This window comes from Anabrus simplex, chromosome 1, assembly GCF_040414725.1.
Source record: "Anabrus simplex isolate iqAnaSimp1 chromosome 1, ASM4041472v1, whole genome shotgun sequence".
NCBI lineage: Eukaryota > Metazoa > Arthropoda > Insecta > Orthoptera > Tettigoniidae > Anabrus > Anabrus simplex.
This window is the reverse complement of record NC_090265.1, coordinates 914,710,408-914,727,051: the sequence shown is the minus strand read 5'-3', so window position 1 is coordinate 914,727,051 and position 16,644 is coordinate 914,710,408. Positions and strand designations below refer to the sequence as shown.

At 38.3% G+C, this 16,644-nt stretch overlaps 1 protein-coding gene across 1 annotated transcript in view; it reads right to left on the bottom strand.

The window, feature by feature from the left end:
- Plap (phospholipase A2 activator protein) overlaps positions 1-16,644 on the bottom strand; it is a 152,187-nt gene that overhangs the window by 81,159 nt on the left and 54,384 nt on the right. Inside the window, exon 7 of the mRNA XM_067136638.2 lies at positions 7,125-7,314. Coding sequence (XP_066992739.1) covers positions 7,125-7,314 — 190 coding nt within the window. The remainder of the gene's footprint in view (positions 1-7,124; positions 7,315-16,644) is intronic.

Genomic DNA, 16,644 nt, shown 5'->3' with positions numbered 1-16,644 from the left:
TGCTAAAAAGAGAAAAATGTTCCACATTTTCAATACAATAACACTGTTGCACGAATCAATGTAGCAACATATTTAATTTATTAAGGGACCGGTTTCGACATCTGTCCATGTCATCATCAGCCTACACAAAAATGGCAAGAAGTTAACACAATTGTAGCACTTATGACACTTTTCTTGAATTAAAAATAGAAGTTCATGTAGAGGTTCTTGAGCACTCTTGCATCTTTTTTTTAACCCTAAGATCAGCAAGAGTGCTCAAGAACCTCTACATGAACTTCTATTTTTAATTCAAGAAAAGTGTTGAAAAGGTGGAACATTTTTATCTTTTTAGCATTGTAACTATTAGTTCAATACGGATCAGTGATGAAGTTTTTAACTTTAAATATTCAGTCAGGCTGTTATACTTTGTACGCAGCAGTAACCCCATCTATCGAAGTTGAGTGGCAGCATAAGAGACAAAGAACATCACAACAAACAACGATCAATGTAATGTTATTGTTGATCAACGCGCTCTTGATATTATAGGCCTTCACATTTTAGTTTTCTTCCAACTCTGAAATACCACTCTTATTATAGTCGGTACGGTAAAACTGAATAAAACAAATGATCAGAAATTATATTCTCTCTAACTTTTGTTATGTAGTACTTTTCGATAGGGCCAACAACATAGGTATTTAAAAATTAAATTTTAGGTGCCTTAATTTCTTTCACTTCCTTTCACCCTCACTCCTTAAATGAATTTTCCGGGGAAAATAATACGCTTTTCTTTATTTATAAAGGAGCTTCCAAATATAAATTATCACGACTGTAACATCTTCAGTTTTTGAGATATATGTATGCTCATAAAAATAAGTCAACACCTTTTTCACTCCCCTCCCAAAGTTGAATTTCCCCCAAAAAATGTGTTTCTTTACTGTTAAAGGAGATTCCAAATATCAATTTCACGTCTGCAACATCTTCAGTTTTTTTAGATATTAGTATCCTCATACAAACAATTTAACTAATTTTTCAATTCCTTCACACACACCCTCCCCCTGAAGGGGATTTTCTGAAAACAAAAGATTACTTGTTTCTTTATTTTTAAAGGAAATTTCTAACACCAATCTTTATGTCTCCAACATCTTTAGTTTTTGAGATACGAGTACCCTCATACAAATAATTTAACTAATTTTTCAATTCTTTCACCCCCACCCCACCCCCCAAGAGAATTTTCCAAAAACAAAGAAATATGTATTTCTTTATTTTTAAAGGAGACTCCAAATACCAATTTTCACTTCTGTAACATCTTCAATTTTTCAGATAGCACTATCCTAATAAAAAAGAATTCAACTCCCCTTTCAGTCCTTTTACCCTCATCCCCCTGCCCACCACTTACGTGGTTTTTACAAAAACAAACGTACCCATGTTTCTTCACTTTAAAAGAGATTAAAAACACAAATTTTCATGTCTGTAACATGTTAAGTTTATGAGATGTTCTGTAGATATTCTCATTTTGAAAATTCATCCCCTTTTTCAGATCCCCTTAAGTGGATTTTCTGAAAAATATGATCTGTGTTTCTTTACTTTTACAGGAGATTTAAATACCAATTTTCACGACTGTAAGAATTTATGTTTCTGAGATATACTGTAGATATAGAGGAGTCTTTTTAAAAATTCACCCCCTTTGTCACTCCTCTTCACCCCCCATTAATTGGATTTTCCAAACACAAGTAATATGTAATTTCTTTACTTTTAAAGGAGATTCCAGATACCAATTTTCATGTTTGTAACATCTTCAGTTTTTTAGATATAAGTATCTTCATGAAAGGTGTTCAACCCCATTTTCACCTTTCTTTCCCCGCTTTAAGGGGATTTTCCAAAAACAAAAAACAAATGTGTTTATTTTTAAAGGAGATTCTAAATACCAATTTTTACGACTGTAAACGGTTAAGTTTTTGAGATATAGATATGCTCATTTAAACCATTCACGCCTCCCCGCTTCTCGCCCTCTTAGTGATGGATAGAGTTCGTGGTTTATAGCATTTAAAAATCAGAGATTTAGCGTTTTGATTTTCAAATTTAGCATTTTGTAGCATCTAAATTTCTCAAATTTAGCGTTTTGTAGCTAACTGGTTAAAAATAGGCATAATTTGGCTAATCAAAACAGACTTTCAACCTATTACGTCATGTTACATACATTTAGTACGTGTTGAAAGAGATGTTCAGTACAAAACAAAAATGGCCAACCGGACACCAGTGGGATCCGAGCCCATAACCTTTGAATTCACTATAGAAAATAAGACAAACATCAACATAAGACTGCAAGAAGTATTAACACACACACAATATGCCTATTTATAAGTTTACAAACACAATTTCAAAGTGAAAAATACTATTCTGAACGTATTTATCACAATACAACACACTTACAAGGAACAGGAATTTCAATGACGATCGAAGTACAATATGCCAATTGTTTAAACGGTGTCCTCCTTCATTCGAGACCGCCTATCAGTTACAATTATCTTGTACTTGCTAAAAATAATTCTACATCGACACTGTTCGTGGAGGCCCAAATGCACAGCAGTGCTGCCGAGGCAAAGGAAGGACTGCAAAACATTTTTTTCTTCAAGTGTTCGATTGCAAAGTCGGCACATCAATATTGGCCTATCTGTATCACTTACATAAAAATGTCCAGATTTGTGACTCTCGGCATGCTGTTTGATTGTCACTTCGCTTCTACTCATGGCTACCAGACAATAAAATAAATCGCTACCGTACTTTAAAACAGGAACTACTGCGCAACACCAAAGTCAAGAATAACCGACTATGATCACGGGTCAACACAAAGAGAATGAACGTGTGTTCTTGAAAGTGTATTTGCTGTTTGACTGATTGTTCTTTGCAGTGCTCTTTGGCCAGTGAAAGATATTCCACACATATGATTTAACCCTTTGGTCCACCATTACTTGTGAAAGGAAATTTCAGAAGGGAATTCAGAAGCAATTTTAGGCCACTCTTCTTCTACCCACCTCTGAGCAGCGACAGAATAAGTGTCCTGCTTCACCATGCGTTCGTTTGTACAAGATATTTTTTCATTTCTTCCAACAGTGAAACAATCCTTCCATGGCCATGAAATTATTTTTTTCCCAATTTTTTTTTTTTGCCAGTTCTTCAGCCTTTTGCCACATCAGAAGACGTTCGTATCCCACTGTCGGCAGCCCTGAAAATGGTTTTCCGTGGTTTCCCATTTTCACACCAGGCAAATGCTGGGGCTGTACCTTAATTAAGGCCACGGCCGCTTCCTTCCAACTCCTAGGCCTATCCTATCCCATCGTCACCATAAGACCTATCTGTGTCGGTGCGACGTAAAGCCCCTAGCAAAAAAAAAAAAAAAAAAAAAAAAAAACATCAGTAGACCGTCAACATGAGCATCTTCCTCACGAACATCTGAGAACCAAATTTTTAGAGATGATTCAAATTGACCGTCTTTTCCAGCATGATTTCACTTACAGTTGAAGATTTTTTTCCCTGCCTTAACAACATTGTCTTGATTTTTTAATAACTTGCACAGAAGAAGTTGCAAAATTCGTTAACTGTTAACTCTACAGCAGCACTGCACTGACTCATTGTAGGCAATTTGTCACAACATTCTATAATTGAAAGTTTCCCTTCAAAGGTTAATTTTTTCATTTCCTTTTCACACTAGCCATCACTGCACTACAATGCTAAGAACTTCACAGTGCTAAAGCTTTAGTAAGACTCAAGTAAGTGGTCCTTGGCTAAACTACCGTAAGAGAAGAAACAAAAGAGAAAGGGTATGCAGGAGGGTTACCACCTGCGCTGACTGGTTTTCTACCATACACCTGCTACAAAAGATGAGATGTGAAAGTGGCCTTGAAAACAGGCACCGTGTAGAAACGGGTTTTTAAAAGTTGGGAGCATTTTATTTGTATGCACTCTACTCGCATACTTGAGAACAAAATCCTTGAAAACAAATGTGATAACATAAACCGAATTCATGATCACAATAAACGGAAGATTTTCAATGCTTCAGTATTTGTCTGTACGGGACTTCATAAAAGTGATTATATAATACGGTTGATAACATTATCCGTGATTACAATAAACAGCGTCCACTGTATACAGATTTTGCAGATTCTACAGGAAGATGGAACACCTTGGAAACATTTTTTGATTCTGAAAGCATTGACACTGAAATTACTATCAATAACTCGATGGCTTGCACGTGACGATGCTTGCAAGAGCTCAAATGCTGATGGGAAAGCAGCACTTTCTGCATTACAATGTTAGAAAATTAAGAGGATAAAGTCAGATATGAAGCCATAGGTCTTCTCAGAAAGTTAAATAATAGTGAGGCAGCATTTTTTATCTATGTAATGGGTTGCATTCTGAAGCAGTTTAGCCCAGTAATAAAAAAGCTGGAAGCTGAGATGTCCACATGTCCACTGTTGTTGAAATGTATGACACCCTTACTACGTTTCTTTCTCTCTCTATCTTTTTTTTTTTTTTTAACTTGCTTTACGCCGCACTGACACAGATAGGTCTTATGGCGACGATGGGATAGGAAGAACTTAGAAGTTTGAAGGAAGTGGCCGTGACCTTAATTAAGGTACAGCCCCAGTATTTGCCTGGTGTGAAAATATGAAACAACGGAAAACCATTTTCAGGGCTCCAGATAGTGGGGTTTGAACCCACTATCTCCCGAATGCAAGCTCACAGCTGCACGGCCCTAACTGCACGGCCAACTTGCCCGGTACTATGTTTCTAACTGAACTTCAGACCTCTTTACTGGTTAAGAAGGATTTAGCTGAAAAGAAACTTGCACTGATCAGGAGTTCAGGCTCTTTTCATCTGATTCTACTGTTGACATTTCCAAGACCTAACTGTGAAATTAACCGTTAAGAGGTCTTTTTGATGAATTGTCTGAGTCAGAAGTAGAACCAGAATGTCCTGAAGAAGATACAGGATCAGATTGCTTCAAATATTACGAACTCTTCAAAATGAGCTACAGAAGAGAATTAATATCTACACAAAGTACAATTCAAGATTTTCATTTCTCTCAAATATCGAAAAACTAGAAGCTGTGGAGAAAAATCCAACCTCTCATGATTCGGACATAAAGGGCAACTGTGGTGAAGAGTGCATCCATTTTAAAAGCTATCTCTTATCCGTAAAAAAAAAAAAGTGATAAGCTTTTCTCTCTTCCATTTCTCTGCAGAATGCTGGCTTCAAAAAATCTTACTGATATCTACCCAAATGAGTACATAGCACTTAAGATGTACAGCTGTACTCAAAAAAGAAACTGTTCTGATGAAAGGTCATTCTCAGTCTTAAAACAAATTAAAAATCATTTATGGACGTCAAAGAGTCAAAAGCGACTGGTCAACCTCAGAGTGCCCACCAAAGAATCAGATATCACAGTCAGTATCAATTTCAAGGAAGTGATTATGCATTTGAAGCTGAAAAGGCCAGAAGAAAGTCATTTCTCTAAGTTGTGAATCCATTATTAAATTGTAGTGTGTGTGTATTTTTTCAGTGATGTTTTTACAGAACCCATAAACTGCAGTGATTACTTTCTGCGTATGTATTTTGTGTTTAGAAAAAAACGTACATACAGTACATGTTGAAGAGATGTTCATAACATGACCTAATATGTCGAAAGTCAATTTTGATTACAATGCAGTCTTGAAAATTCAATATTCATAAATATAATCATTAAATCATAACAGTGAAATTTTAATTGCCAGCATCAAAATAATATTGCCGTATCCATATAACGAACAAAGTCCTTAATGTTCATGATTTATTATTGTTGTTGTTGTTGTTGTTCGAGTCATCAGTCTAGACTGGTTTGATGCAGCTTTCCATGCCACCCTATCTTTTGCTAATCTTTTCATTTTTACATAACTACTACATCCTACATCTGCTCTAATCTGCTTGTCATATTCATACCTTGGTTTACCCCTACCGTTCTTACTGCCTACACTTCCCTCAAAAACCAACTGAACAAGTCCTGAGTGTCTTAGATGTGCCCTATCATTCAATCTCTTCTTCAAATTGGCACACTGGCGCGAAACGCTTGCAGCAGGAATGAGTCAGCTGGAAAATTTATAATGTCCAATAATGGAAAAATTATATTAGTATTATAAACACCCAATTTCAAAAGTTTCTATTCTCTTTCTTCCTAAGCTAGTTATCATCCAGAGTTCACTTCCATACAATGCCACACTCCAGGCGAAAGTTTCAAAAACATCTTTCTAATTCCTATATCAATGTTCGAAAGTAACAAATTTCTTTTCTTAAGAAAGGCCTTCCTTGCTTGTGCTAGTCTGCATTTTATGACCTCCTTATTTCTGCCATTGTTATTTTACTTCCCAAGTAACAATATTCATCTACTTCCTTTAGGATTTCATTTCCTAATCTAATATTTCCTGCATCACCTGCCTTTATTCGACTGCATTCCATTAATTTTTTTTTGGACTTATTTATTTTCATCTTGTACTCCTTTCCCAAGACTCTGTACATGCTATTCAGCAATTTCTCCAGACCTTCTGCAGACTCAGACAAAATAACTATATCATCAGCAAATCTCAAAGTTTTGATTTCCTCTCCTTGGGTTATGATTCCCTTTCCAAATTCCTCTTTGATTTCCTTTACCACTTGTTCTATATAAACACTGAAAAGGAGGTGTGCAGGGGGGAGGGGGAGGAATCCGCAACTTTGCCTCACTCCTTTCTGGACTGCTGCTTCTGTTTCAAAGCTCTCAATTCTTATCATTGCATAATGATTTTTGTACAGATTGTATATAATTCTTTTTTCTTGGTGTCTGATCCCAATCACCTTCAGAATCAACATTATTCAATGATCTGTAACCAAAGTAAATTAAGTAAATTGAGAGAGATTCTATACGACACAGTACAAATTTCAAATGAGCCAATCAGATTTGAACTGAAGATAGTGTTCTATCTTCAGCATTCTAAAACACCGATTTTCAGAAAAAGTGAAGTAGGACAGACAATGAAATCCAAGCACCTTTTTGGCTAAGTAGGAATTTTTCTTGCTACAAGAAGAAAAAAACCCCACTCCTGGACATGCCATCCATGCTGAAACAAGACACAAACCTTTCCATTGTAAAGCTGCTTGCCAGATGTTGCCTGGGTGCCTCCACTGGCTCCCATCACATCTCCCACCTTAATCCACTCCTTACTGGCAGCCGACCAACTATAGCAGATTACGGTAGTTCCTTCCCGTACAAGTTTTGTCTGACCATCAGTATGGCCTGGGTTGCTGAGTGCCTCCTGGCCAGGTAGTCTGTGAAAAACACCAGAGTATTTGTATCAGCAATTGCAAAGTGACTGACCTAGACAGAGATAAGAGACTCTTAACTTGGGAGCATGGGATGGGATCATAAGGCCCCTACCTGAGCCCTCTGACTTGTGTGAGCCTCCTTGTCTTCATCTTTCCTATCCAACCTTCCTGGGTCATCTCTTGTTCTTTCCCAATCCTGATGGTATTGGGCCCTCAATAACCTTCCACTTTCTTTGCTTACGCCCTCCTTTTAAAAGGTTCAGAACTCTTCTATTCTTTTCCTCTGAATAGCATTAAGAGGGAGTGGTTACCTTACTTCTCTTAAAAACAGGAATGATTTTCTTTTTCAATTTGCTTTACATTGTAAGATAGGTCTTATGGTGGCGACTGGATAGGAATAGGCTAGGAGAGTGAAGGAAGCGACCATGGTCTCAATTAAAGCACAGAACCAGCATATGCCTGGTGAGAAAATGAGAAACCACGAAAACCATCTTCAGGACTGCAGACAGTGTGGGTCGAACCCACTATCTCACGAATGCAAGCTCATAGCTGTGTGCCCCTAACTGCGAGGCCAACCTGCTCCATAATAAAAAAATTTAAATGCATATTTCTTAAATATCTCAGATGCTGATAAGGAAATAATACTAAAATATATGGCATAATAATAAACCAGCATTTCAGGAATTATTTTTATACGTGTATTTAAAGGAATTCTCAAAGAAAAAACTAACAAGCTAGTGTATCGTGTAAAGCTCTCTATCTGACAGGATTGAGAACATTAATTACTAATATAGTATAAATTTTAAACAGACTACTGCCAAAACAATGCTCTTTGTGAAATACGATTCATTATTGTGAGAAATAATGTGATTTGAGGATTTATAACACCAATTGTACACTGAACTAATTTTAAAAAGTTTTAATGATTCTGAAAAGGGCGGAATATAGCAATTTAAAAACTCTGATGGTCAATGGAAGCACGGGTAGGAAACGTTTATATTAAAGATGAAACTGAGAAAAGCCGTGAATGCATACATACGAGGGTCGAGTCATAAGTCATGGCAACTATTTCTTTTTCTCGTGAACAGGAGATAACACAGAAAATCTAAGATATAACACTATCACGTCGTAAGAACAATCAATCATGGGCACCCATATGACAGTTTGTAGGGGAGGGGGCCTAGACATGGGGTATGTAGTATTTTTAATATTTTGGAAGATGAATGGCGACTTGTATTCTGCGGTAGAATAACACCCACAGTATCCACTGCCTGTCGGTGGAGGGCAGTACTACCACATCCACGTAATACCGACTTTTAAATTATTTTCTTGAAAGAAAGACACCTGACTACATTAGATTTTTGCCTTCCCATGAGAGCTGGGGGAGGCCCCCCCTGCTCCCCGAGCATAGGCGCCCATGTCTGGCATTTAACATTTACTGGAAACTAACTTACATTGCTAACACCATTAAACAAAATTCAATACATCCTGAAGCTCACAAAAAAGCTGCCTACGATAGCATTTTAGAAAGAGCTTTAAAAATCCCGCTCTCAAAGAAAACTCAGAAAAAAGAAATCAAGACCATCCGCAAAATAGCTCTGAACAACGGATTCAGCACAAAATTGAAAAATAAGCTAATCAATAAACATACTAACTAGCCCACAGCTACTTTAACGAAAGAGTCAAAACTGAAGAAAAACATGCCACATTCACATTTAGCAATAATAATATACACATAATCACCAAAGTCCTAAGAAAACAGAACCTAAAAATTGCTTTCAAAACCAGCAACACTAATGAAAGAATATTGTTTAACTCTCACAAAGTAAATACTAGTAATAAATACACAAATTCTGGGATATATAAACTGGAATGTCAGGGATGCGGGTCACGTTACGTCGGACTAACTGGTAGGTACTTCCCATAATATATACAGAACATCACAACGCTAAACAACATTAAAACCATGAGTAACCATCACAAAGACTATAATCACAATTGTACTGCAATAGATCAAAATCTAAAAATTCTACAACGTGAACAAAAAGGTCCACTACTCAACATTTTAGAGAATTTTTACATCAGTATGGAACAATATAAGAACCCAGCCCTCAACTTAAATGAGACAAATGAAAAAAGAACATAACATGGGAAACTTTTTTCTGATCATTTGTAGTAAAAAAAAAAAAAAACAGGAAAATAAGAACTCACAATCATTACACTCTGTTTCAGTCACTGTCCTCATTATACTGAAAACTCCCATTCTCCCACAAGCCCCACCCCATTTCCCGACTCCACTTCCTTGCAGCAACACATCTTGAGTCTCGACTGCAGGAGCAAGTCAGTCGAGAGCTGGACTTCATAATCAAGAACACAGGTGATACAAGCAGGCCACAAAACGTTAAGTTAATTTTCATTCTTCATAACCTAATCTAAATGTTGTTCATGCTAGTTACCACTTGTCATCCTTAATTCAATTTGTATTATCCATTTTACAGACTCAAATCAGATGGTTCAATAATGCTTATGTATATCAGCCCAGGTTGGAACACAAAAACTCAGCCAACAGTATACAGATATCAGTTGAACCTCACCAAAGGACAAAAAAAAAAGCAATGAAACAGAAAGACTTGCAGCTCAAGACTGTTTTAACAATCAACATTTCACAGTCTTTTTAACTTTCTTCATGCTTTTTAAAAACTTTTTAACTAATATTTCATTTCATGTGTTTCCTATATTGTTATACATGTCTTACTGAGGATGACCCAATGTCGAGTTGAAACATGTCTATTTATGCATGAACTTTCGTCGGAACTGGACGTAAAAATATATAGTATTGACTAGAAGGATTAAAAATAGTTTTGTACAATTTTGTAAGAAGTTTAACCATCAATACGGATTCAACAATGAGATTCACAGTCTGTAATTTAATTTTACTATCACAGTAAAGTCCCAGAATTATATTATCATTAAGAATGAATTGTAAGCTACACCACGCTCAAATTAATACAATACTAGATACGTCGCACTACTAGTTTATGCCATCTTTGAGTGGTTAAAGCAAGTATGTCAATATCATTCCTTCACTCTCCTATACTGCACATGCTTACTCTGTCTGCGTATCTCTCTTAAAGTACTACTCTCACTGCGTATGACTCACTTTGCACCTACACGTCAATCTCGCTCGATCATTCTGTTTGGGTCCAGTCTGCGATTGAAAGCTTAATTTTGATGTGACAAATCATTTTCCTGCATATTTTCTGCATTTTCATTTCCCTGTGTTTTCCAGATTTCCCCTGCTCTTTCAGAAAATGAATACCCTGGATATGCATAGCACAGCACTGATGTTCACAGTTTTGCTGGCTGTGCTCACTGAGCAGAACTGGTGAGTTTCTAGAGCACACTTTTCCTTCTGTATTCAAGCAATATTGCTCATTTGACAAGGTGTGGATAACTGTTACTCCAAGGTATTTGGGGAAAGGGGAATGCTGCAATTCATCGCCTCTCTGCCAGACGTCAAGCTCTCTTCTCGCCTCTCTGTTGTGCAGATGGAATGCACACACTTGCGTCTTACTTGGGTTGGGCTTTAGGTTGTTGGCTTCAGTATAACAACAGCTACTCCAGAGCTTCACCTAGTGTTGTTTCGACCTCAGTAAAGCTTCTGCCTTGTGTGGCTACAGCAGTGGCGGTGTATATAAAGCTCTGTGTGTTTATAGGGGTGGATTGGTCATTAGTATAGAAATAGTATAGCAATGGAGATATTAAACTGCCCTGTGCCAGTCCATTCTTTTGTGTTCTTGCCACAGATATATATATATAGAACCTTCTCTTTTAAGGACAGGTACCTATGAGCTTAGACCGAAGTAACAAAATATGAAGTCTTCCAGCCATCCTAACAACAACATTCTAGATCTCAACGTGAACCAAAAAGAGATAAAGAGAGAGAAGAGGATAAATAAATACAGGTACAATGAAATTCAGTTTTTATGTCACAAACAAAGATGCAGGGTTATTCGGAAAGCAGTGAACAAAGAAAATAATGCTTGCAAAGTTAACGTGGAATCACACCAATTTTACATCCATCTTTCGAAATCCTAATAACTGTGTACATGGTGAATATGATTCTTCACCTACTGCTACTCAGAAACTGACAACTGTGCATCCAGGAACAACATGGTCCATGCAATTAAAAAATTATCTGTTCACACAGCTCCTCGTTCTGATTATGTTATCTTTAGAGAATTAACAATTATCTTATAAACCTAATATCTGACACAGGAACTAAGTACCCACACTTTTTAAGAAGGCAAGACTGCTACTCAGAAACTGGAATTATATGAAACTTCTGATGACTATATCTAGGGACGTGGTACATGTATTGAAAAATTTATCTGTTCACACAGCTTCTTGTTCTGATCATGTTGTCTTTCAAGAACTAAATTATTATTTTACCATCCAAACAAGGATGCTTCGCACTGGCTAAGTAGACAAACTGTTTTAGAAGGTAAGAACTGTTTGCATTCACATGAACTGCAGCGAGCAAGGCATCTCCAACTGATGACCTATGATGATCTGTTTGTTACTAAGTAAATCATTGAATGAGCATTGGTTAAATTAAGATCAAATATAAATTTTAATGAAAATCAATGATGCTTCACTCACTCGCCAGGTTTTTTGATGAATACTTCCCTCTTAAGCTCTATTCCTAAATCTGCCAAAGCTAATAAAGAAGTGACTACCATTTTCTTTCATAGACAATAAGCATTTGATAATATTGGACATAGATATTTATACAACAGCTTATCTCTTACTCTAATATTCAAGCTTCAAGAAAATAATACGACTTAGTTTCAAGCCAACAATTGGAAGATTGATCCTATTGCACTTCTCAGGGGAGTAATGCAAGGATCTCTACCACTCACGACACTACAATTTATCCACTGATCACATCTTAAAACAGTTGATCAAACACGAGATTCTGATCAATATGGATACAATCTAGTGAATGGTCTGCCAAGTAACACAATTTTGGGCTTTGCCAACGATACTATTGTAAGAGGCAAAGATGAAAATTTGGTTATTACATTAACCAATATGGCTCTCTATAGATTTCAAGAAATTGTTCTGCAAGTTAGGAAAATCCTTAGCCATCACCATCAATAAGGGAATATTATCCCTTAGTCTTTCTGACACTTTAAAAGACCTACATATAAATTCCATGAACAAAGAAGAATGTATTACATATCTCAGACTCAATTTTGTCAATGTCATGGTATTTGATTCTCAAAAATTACTTAACTCATTAAAAGAAAAGTTGAACTACCTTCCTCTTTACCTTGGCTATACCCAGACCAGAAGTTCAATATCCTCAACTCTTCAATCTGTCCCATCTTAATGTACCACTTTATCTTCATTTCAAATGAGAAGATCATAGATTTCTCCTTGATGCTGATAAAAATTATAAAAGCGACACTAAAAGAAATAATGAGTCTACCCATTGAAACTTCAACAAATAAATTGCTCTCAATTGTTATTAGAACCAGAAAAACCCTACCTTCAGTGTACATGGGATTTAGATGCTTTACTCAGTTTATCCATCTCCAAATTACTACTTGAAAACCAAATCACCCTCCACCAAATGAAAAACAAAAGAGGGAAATTTGTTCTAGTAAAATTTGGAAAATTTTGCATGAGGAGGAATAACTAAACTGTATAGCTGCCACAGAAGGGAATGGCGGGGGTACGTTTATTTCAAGAATACACTCCAGCCAATAATTGGGTCCATCAACAAAAAAGGCCCATCAAACTCAGAGTGCAGAGATGCTATGAAGATCACTGCTAATACCAGTATAGCTCCTGTTTGTGCAATAACAGGCAGGTCCCAAAACATTGTAAGCATATATTTTTAACCTATTGAGCCATGCATTTCTTTTTTGGTTTGAAACTGCACTGGGACTGCAAATGCCATGTCACACCTAACATTCTTTTCAGTACTTCAGAAGTGTGTGGTAAGCATGAAAACACTCTTCCAAATGCAGTAGAACCTGGCATTTTTGGCACACCCACTTCACTTCAACTCGCTTCTTGTGTTTTGTGCAAACTTTACAGGCTCTGGAAGGGAACTGCTTTGTTGCAGTGGGTGGAACAGGAGTAGGGAAATGAGCCCAGTTCCTGGATTGTAACCTAACAGTGTCATCAGCTGGTGAAAGTCTCCCTGAAATTCTCTGCTGTGGAAAACATACTGCTGATAATTCCTTCAGCTACATATAATCTGACATCAGTGTAGTGGATCTTTTTCATAACAATATTCTGGTGTACACCATACAAATTGAATATATATAGAAGAACAATTTCCAGTAACCCTTTACTGTACGATGCCAGCCCCGCGGTGTAGAAGCAGCGTGCCTGCCTGGCCCCGGGTTCGAATCCTGGCCAGGTCAGGGATTTTTACCTGGATCTGATGATGATGATGCTTGTTTTAAGGGGCCTAACAGCGAGGTCATCGGCCCCTGATGATATGAAATGTGACGAAATGCAATGACAAAATAAAAATACAAAATCCTCCACTGACCAGAATTCAAAATGTGAAGACGAAAAATGAACGGATGGATATGAAGTTAAAACAATCAGTGGAGACGACCTGCAATGCCTCAGTCTCAGAAACTGACGGAAAACAATAGTAATACTGATGATGATGATGCTTGTTGTTTAAAGGGGCCTAACATCAAGGTCATCGGCCCCTAATGGTAAGAAATGAGATAACAACGAAAAATTAAAAAGCATCCACTGACCAAAATAAAAAATAAAAATAAGATCATGAAGAATGAACGGATGGACATGAACACAACAAAAACAAAAAAAACAAAAAAAACAGTGGATCAGACTCAAAAAAGATTGTAAATAATAGTATTAGTGACCAAGGGACCACTTATAAAGCACAATGATGCTAATGGCACTTATCGGTAGTAAAGGAGAACCATGATATTTCTCCATTGAAGCAAATGAAAAATGGGAAGGCACCAGGTCTGGACAACATTCCAGCAGAAATACTGAAAGCAGACCTTGATGCTACAATCAAATTGCTGCACCCACTGCTGGAGAAGATATGGAAAGAGGAAAAAGTACCGACCGACTGGAAGAAGGGGCTGATAGTCAAGTTACCGAAAAAAGGGGACACAACAAACTGCAACAACTGGAGGGGTATCACCTTGCTCTCCATTCCAAGCAAAGTGCTTTAGCGAGTCATCCTGAATCGCATAAAGGATTCAATAGAAAGAAGACTTCGAAAGGAACAGGCGGGATTTTGACAACATCGCAGCTGTGTGGATCTCATCAATACACTTCGAATCATCATAGAACAGTGTGGAATGGCGGAATATCCTCTACCTCGCATTCATGGACTTTGAGAAAGCCTTTGATTCTGTAAATCAAAGAATTATGTGGAAGACCCTCAAGGAATACAAAATTCCATCAAAGATTATCAACATCATGAAAGAGATGTACAAGGGGTATGAGTGTCAGGTTCTTCATGAAGGGAAACTAACAGAAAAGATAAACGCCAAGTCTGGAGTGAGACAGGGGTGTGTTCTTTCTCCCACTCTGTTCCTGCTGGTCTTATACAGTGTGATGAAGAAGGTAATAGGAGGACGGAAGCGGGGTGTTCAATGGGGGATGAGAGACAGGGTTGAAGATCTTGACTTCGCAGATGACATTTGTCTTATGGCGCAGCGGTACCGGGACATAGAAGATAAACTGAGTAGGTTGCAGAAGGAAGCAGAATGTGCAGGTCTCATGATCAACACAAACAAGACCAAAGAGATGAGGATTAATTCGGATATCATGACCAGCTTGACAGTAAATGGAAAGGAAATTGAGAGAGTTGAATCCTTCCTCTACCTTGGAAGTATAGTTACAACGGATGGGGGAGCAGAGGAAGATGTTCGAAGCCGTATCCGGAAGGCAAATGGTGTGTTTGTCCAGCTCTATCCCGTGTGGAAGAATAGAAACATCTCCAGGAAGACTAAGCTTCGCCTCTTCAACAGCAATGTAAAGTCGATTTTTCTCTACGGCTGTGAAACATGGAAAGTTACAAAACAGATCAATAACCAGCTACAGGTGTTCATAAATAGATGTCTGCGTCGCATAACAAATGTGAGGTGGCCAGACATTATCTCTAATGAAGATCTTTGGACCATGACCAATCAGCAGCCGATTGACATCCAGATCAAGGAGAGGAAATGGCGCTGGATCGACCACACATTAAGGAAGCCGGATGGAGCTGTTGAGAGGGCAGTGCTGGACTGGAACCCTCAAGGCACCAGAAAGCGAGGTCGGCCAAAGAAGACCTGGAAGAGGACGATCGAAAAGGAAATCGCAGAGGTTGACAAGACCTGGAGCGAAGTGAAGAGAATGGCCAGGAACCGTACTGTGTGGAGAAATTTTGCCAAGGCCCTATGCTCCAGAGGGAGCAACAGGAAATAAGTCAAGTAAGTCATGATATGTCTCAAGCTGCGGTACTAATCAAAGGTAGTGTAAACTCACGGTGTTCCAAACATTAAGGTACTACTCACGTCGTAAAGGTAACGCAGACCTATGGTGTTTCTCACACAAACCGATGAGGTTCCTCACCTAGGTGTACTAATCACGGGCGCCGGTATTCCCGTGGTGTTCCTACAGAGTGGGTACTAATCACTGGCAACGCAGTCCTACGGTGTCGCTCGTATAGTGGTACAACTCACAGGCTACGCCCAGACGCGTGGTGTCACTCACACAGGTACAACTCGCAGGCAACACCCAGACCTGTGGTGTTGCACACATGGGCACGGCTCACGGGTACTGGAAACCCATACTGAACCCCACTCGAGTGCTACGAATCACAAAAATATGGAGTACCTAACAGAGTGGTACTACTCGCAAGTAAAAGCGACCGATGGTATTCCGCGCGTGATGGTACTAATCAAAAGTAGTTTCATGGTTCTAATCCAATCATCCCTTGGTCGCTCCTTTTAGTCGCTTCTCACGACAGGCAGGGGATACCGTGGGTGTATTATTTATCTGCCTCCCCCACCCACAGTGGGTGTGTGTTTGGTCTGCGAGAGGTATTTTATTTCCCTCAAGTCCGCCGGCAAGCCGGTTAGGACCCCCCTATCCGCCACCTGGGACGCGCCACGTGGGAGTACAGTATCACCTCTCCCCCTGCTATGCCTACGTAGCAGGTTCGTGGTTTACCTGGATCTGCGGGCTGGTTCGAGGTCCACTCAGCCTATGTTATTTCAATTGAGGAATTATCTGACGGTGGTGATGCCCCTGGTCTCGAGAGCCAAGAATAACGGT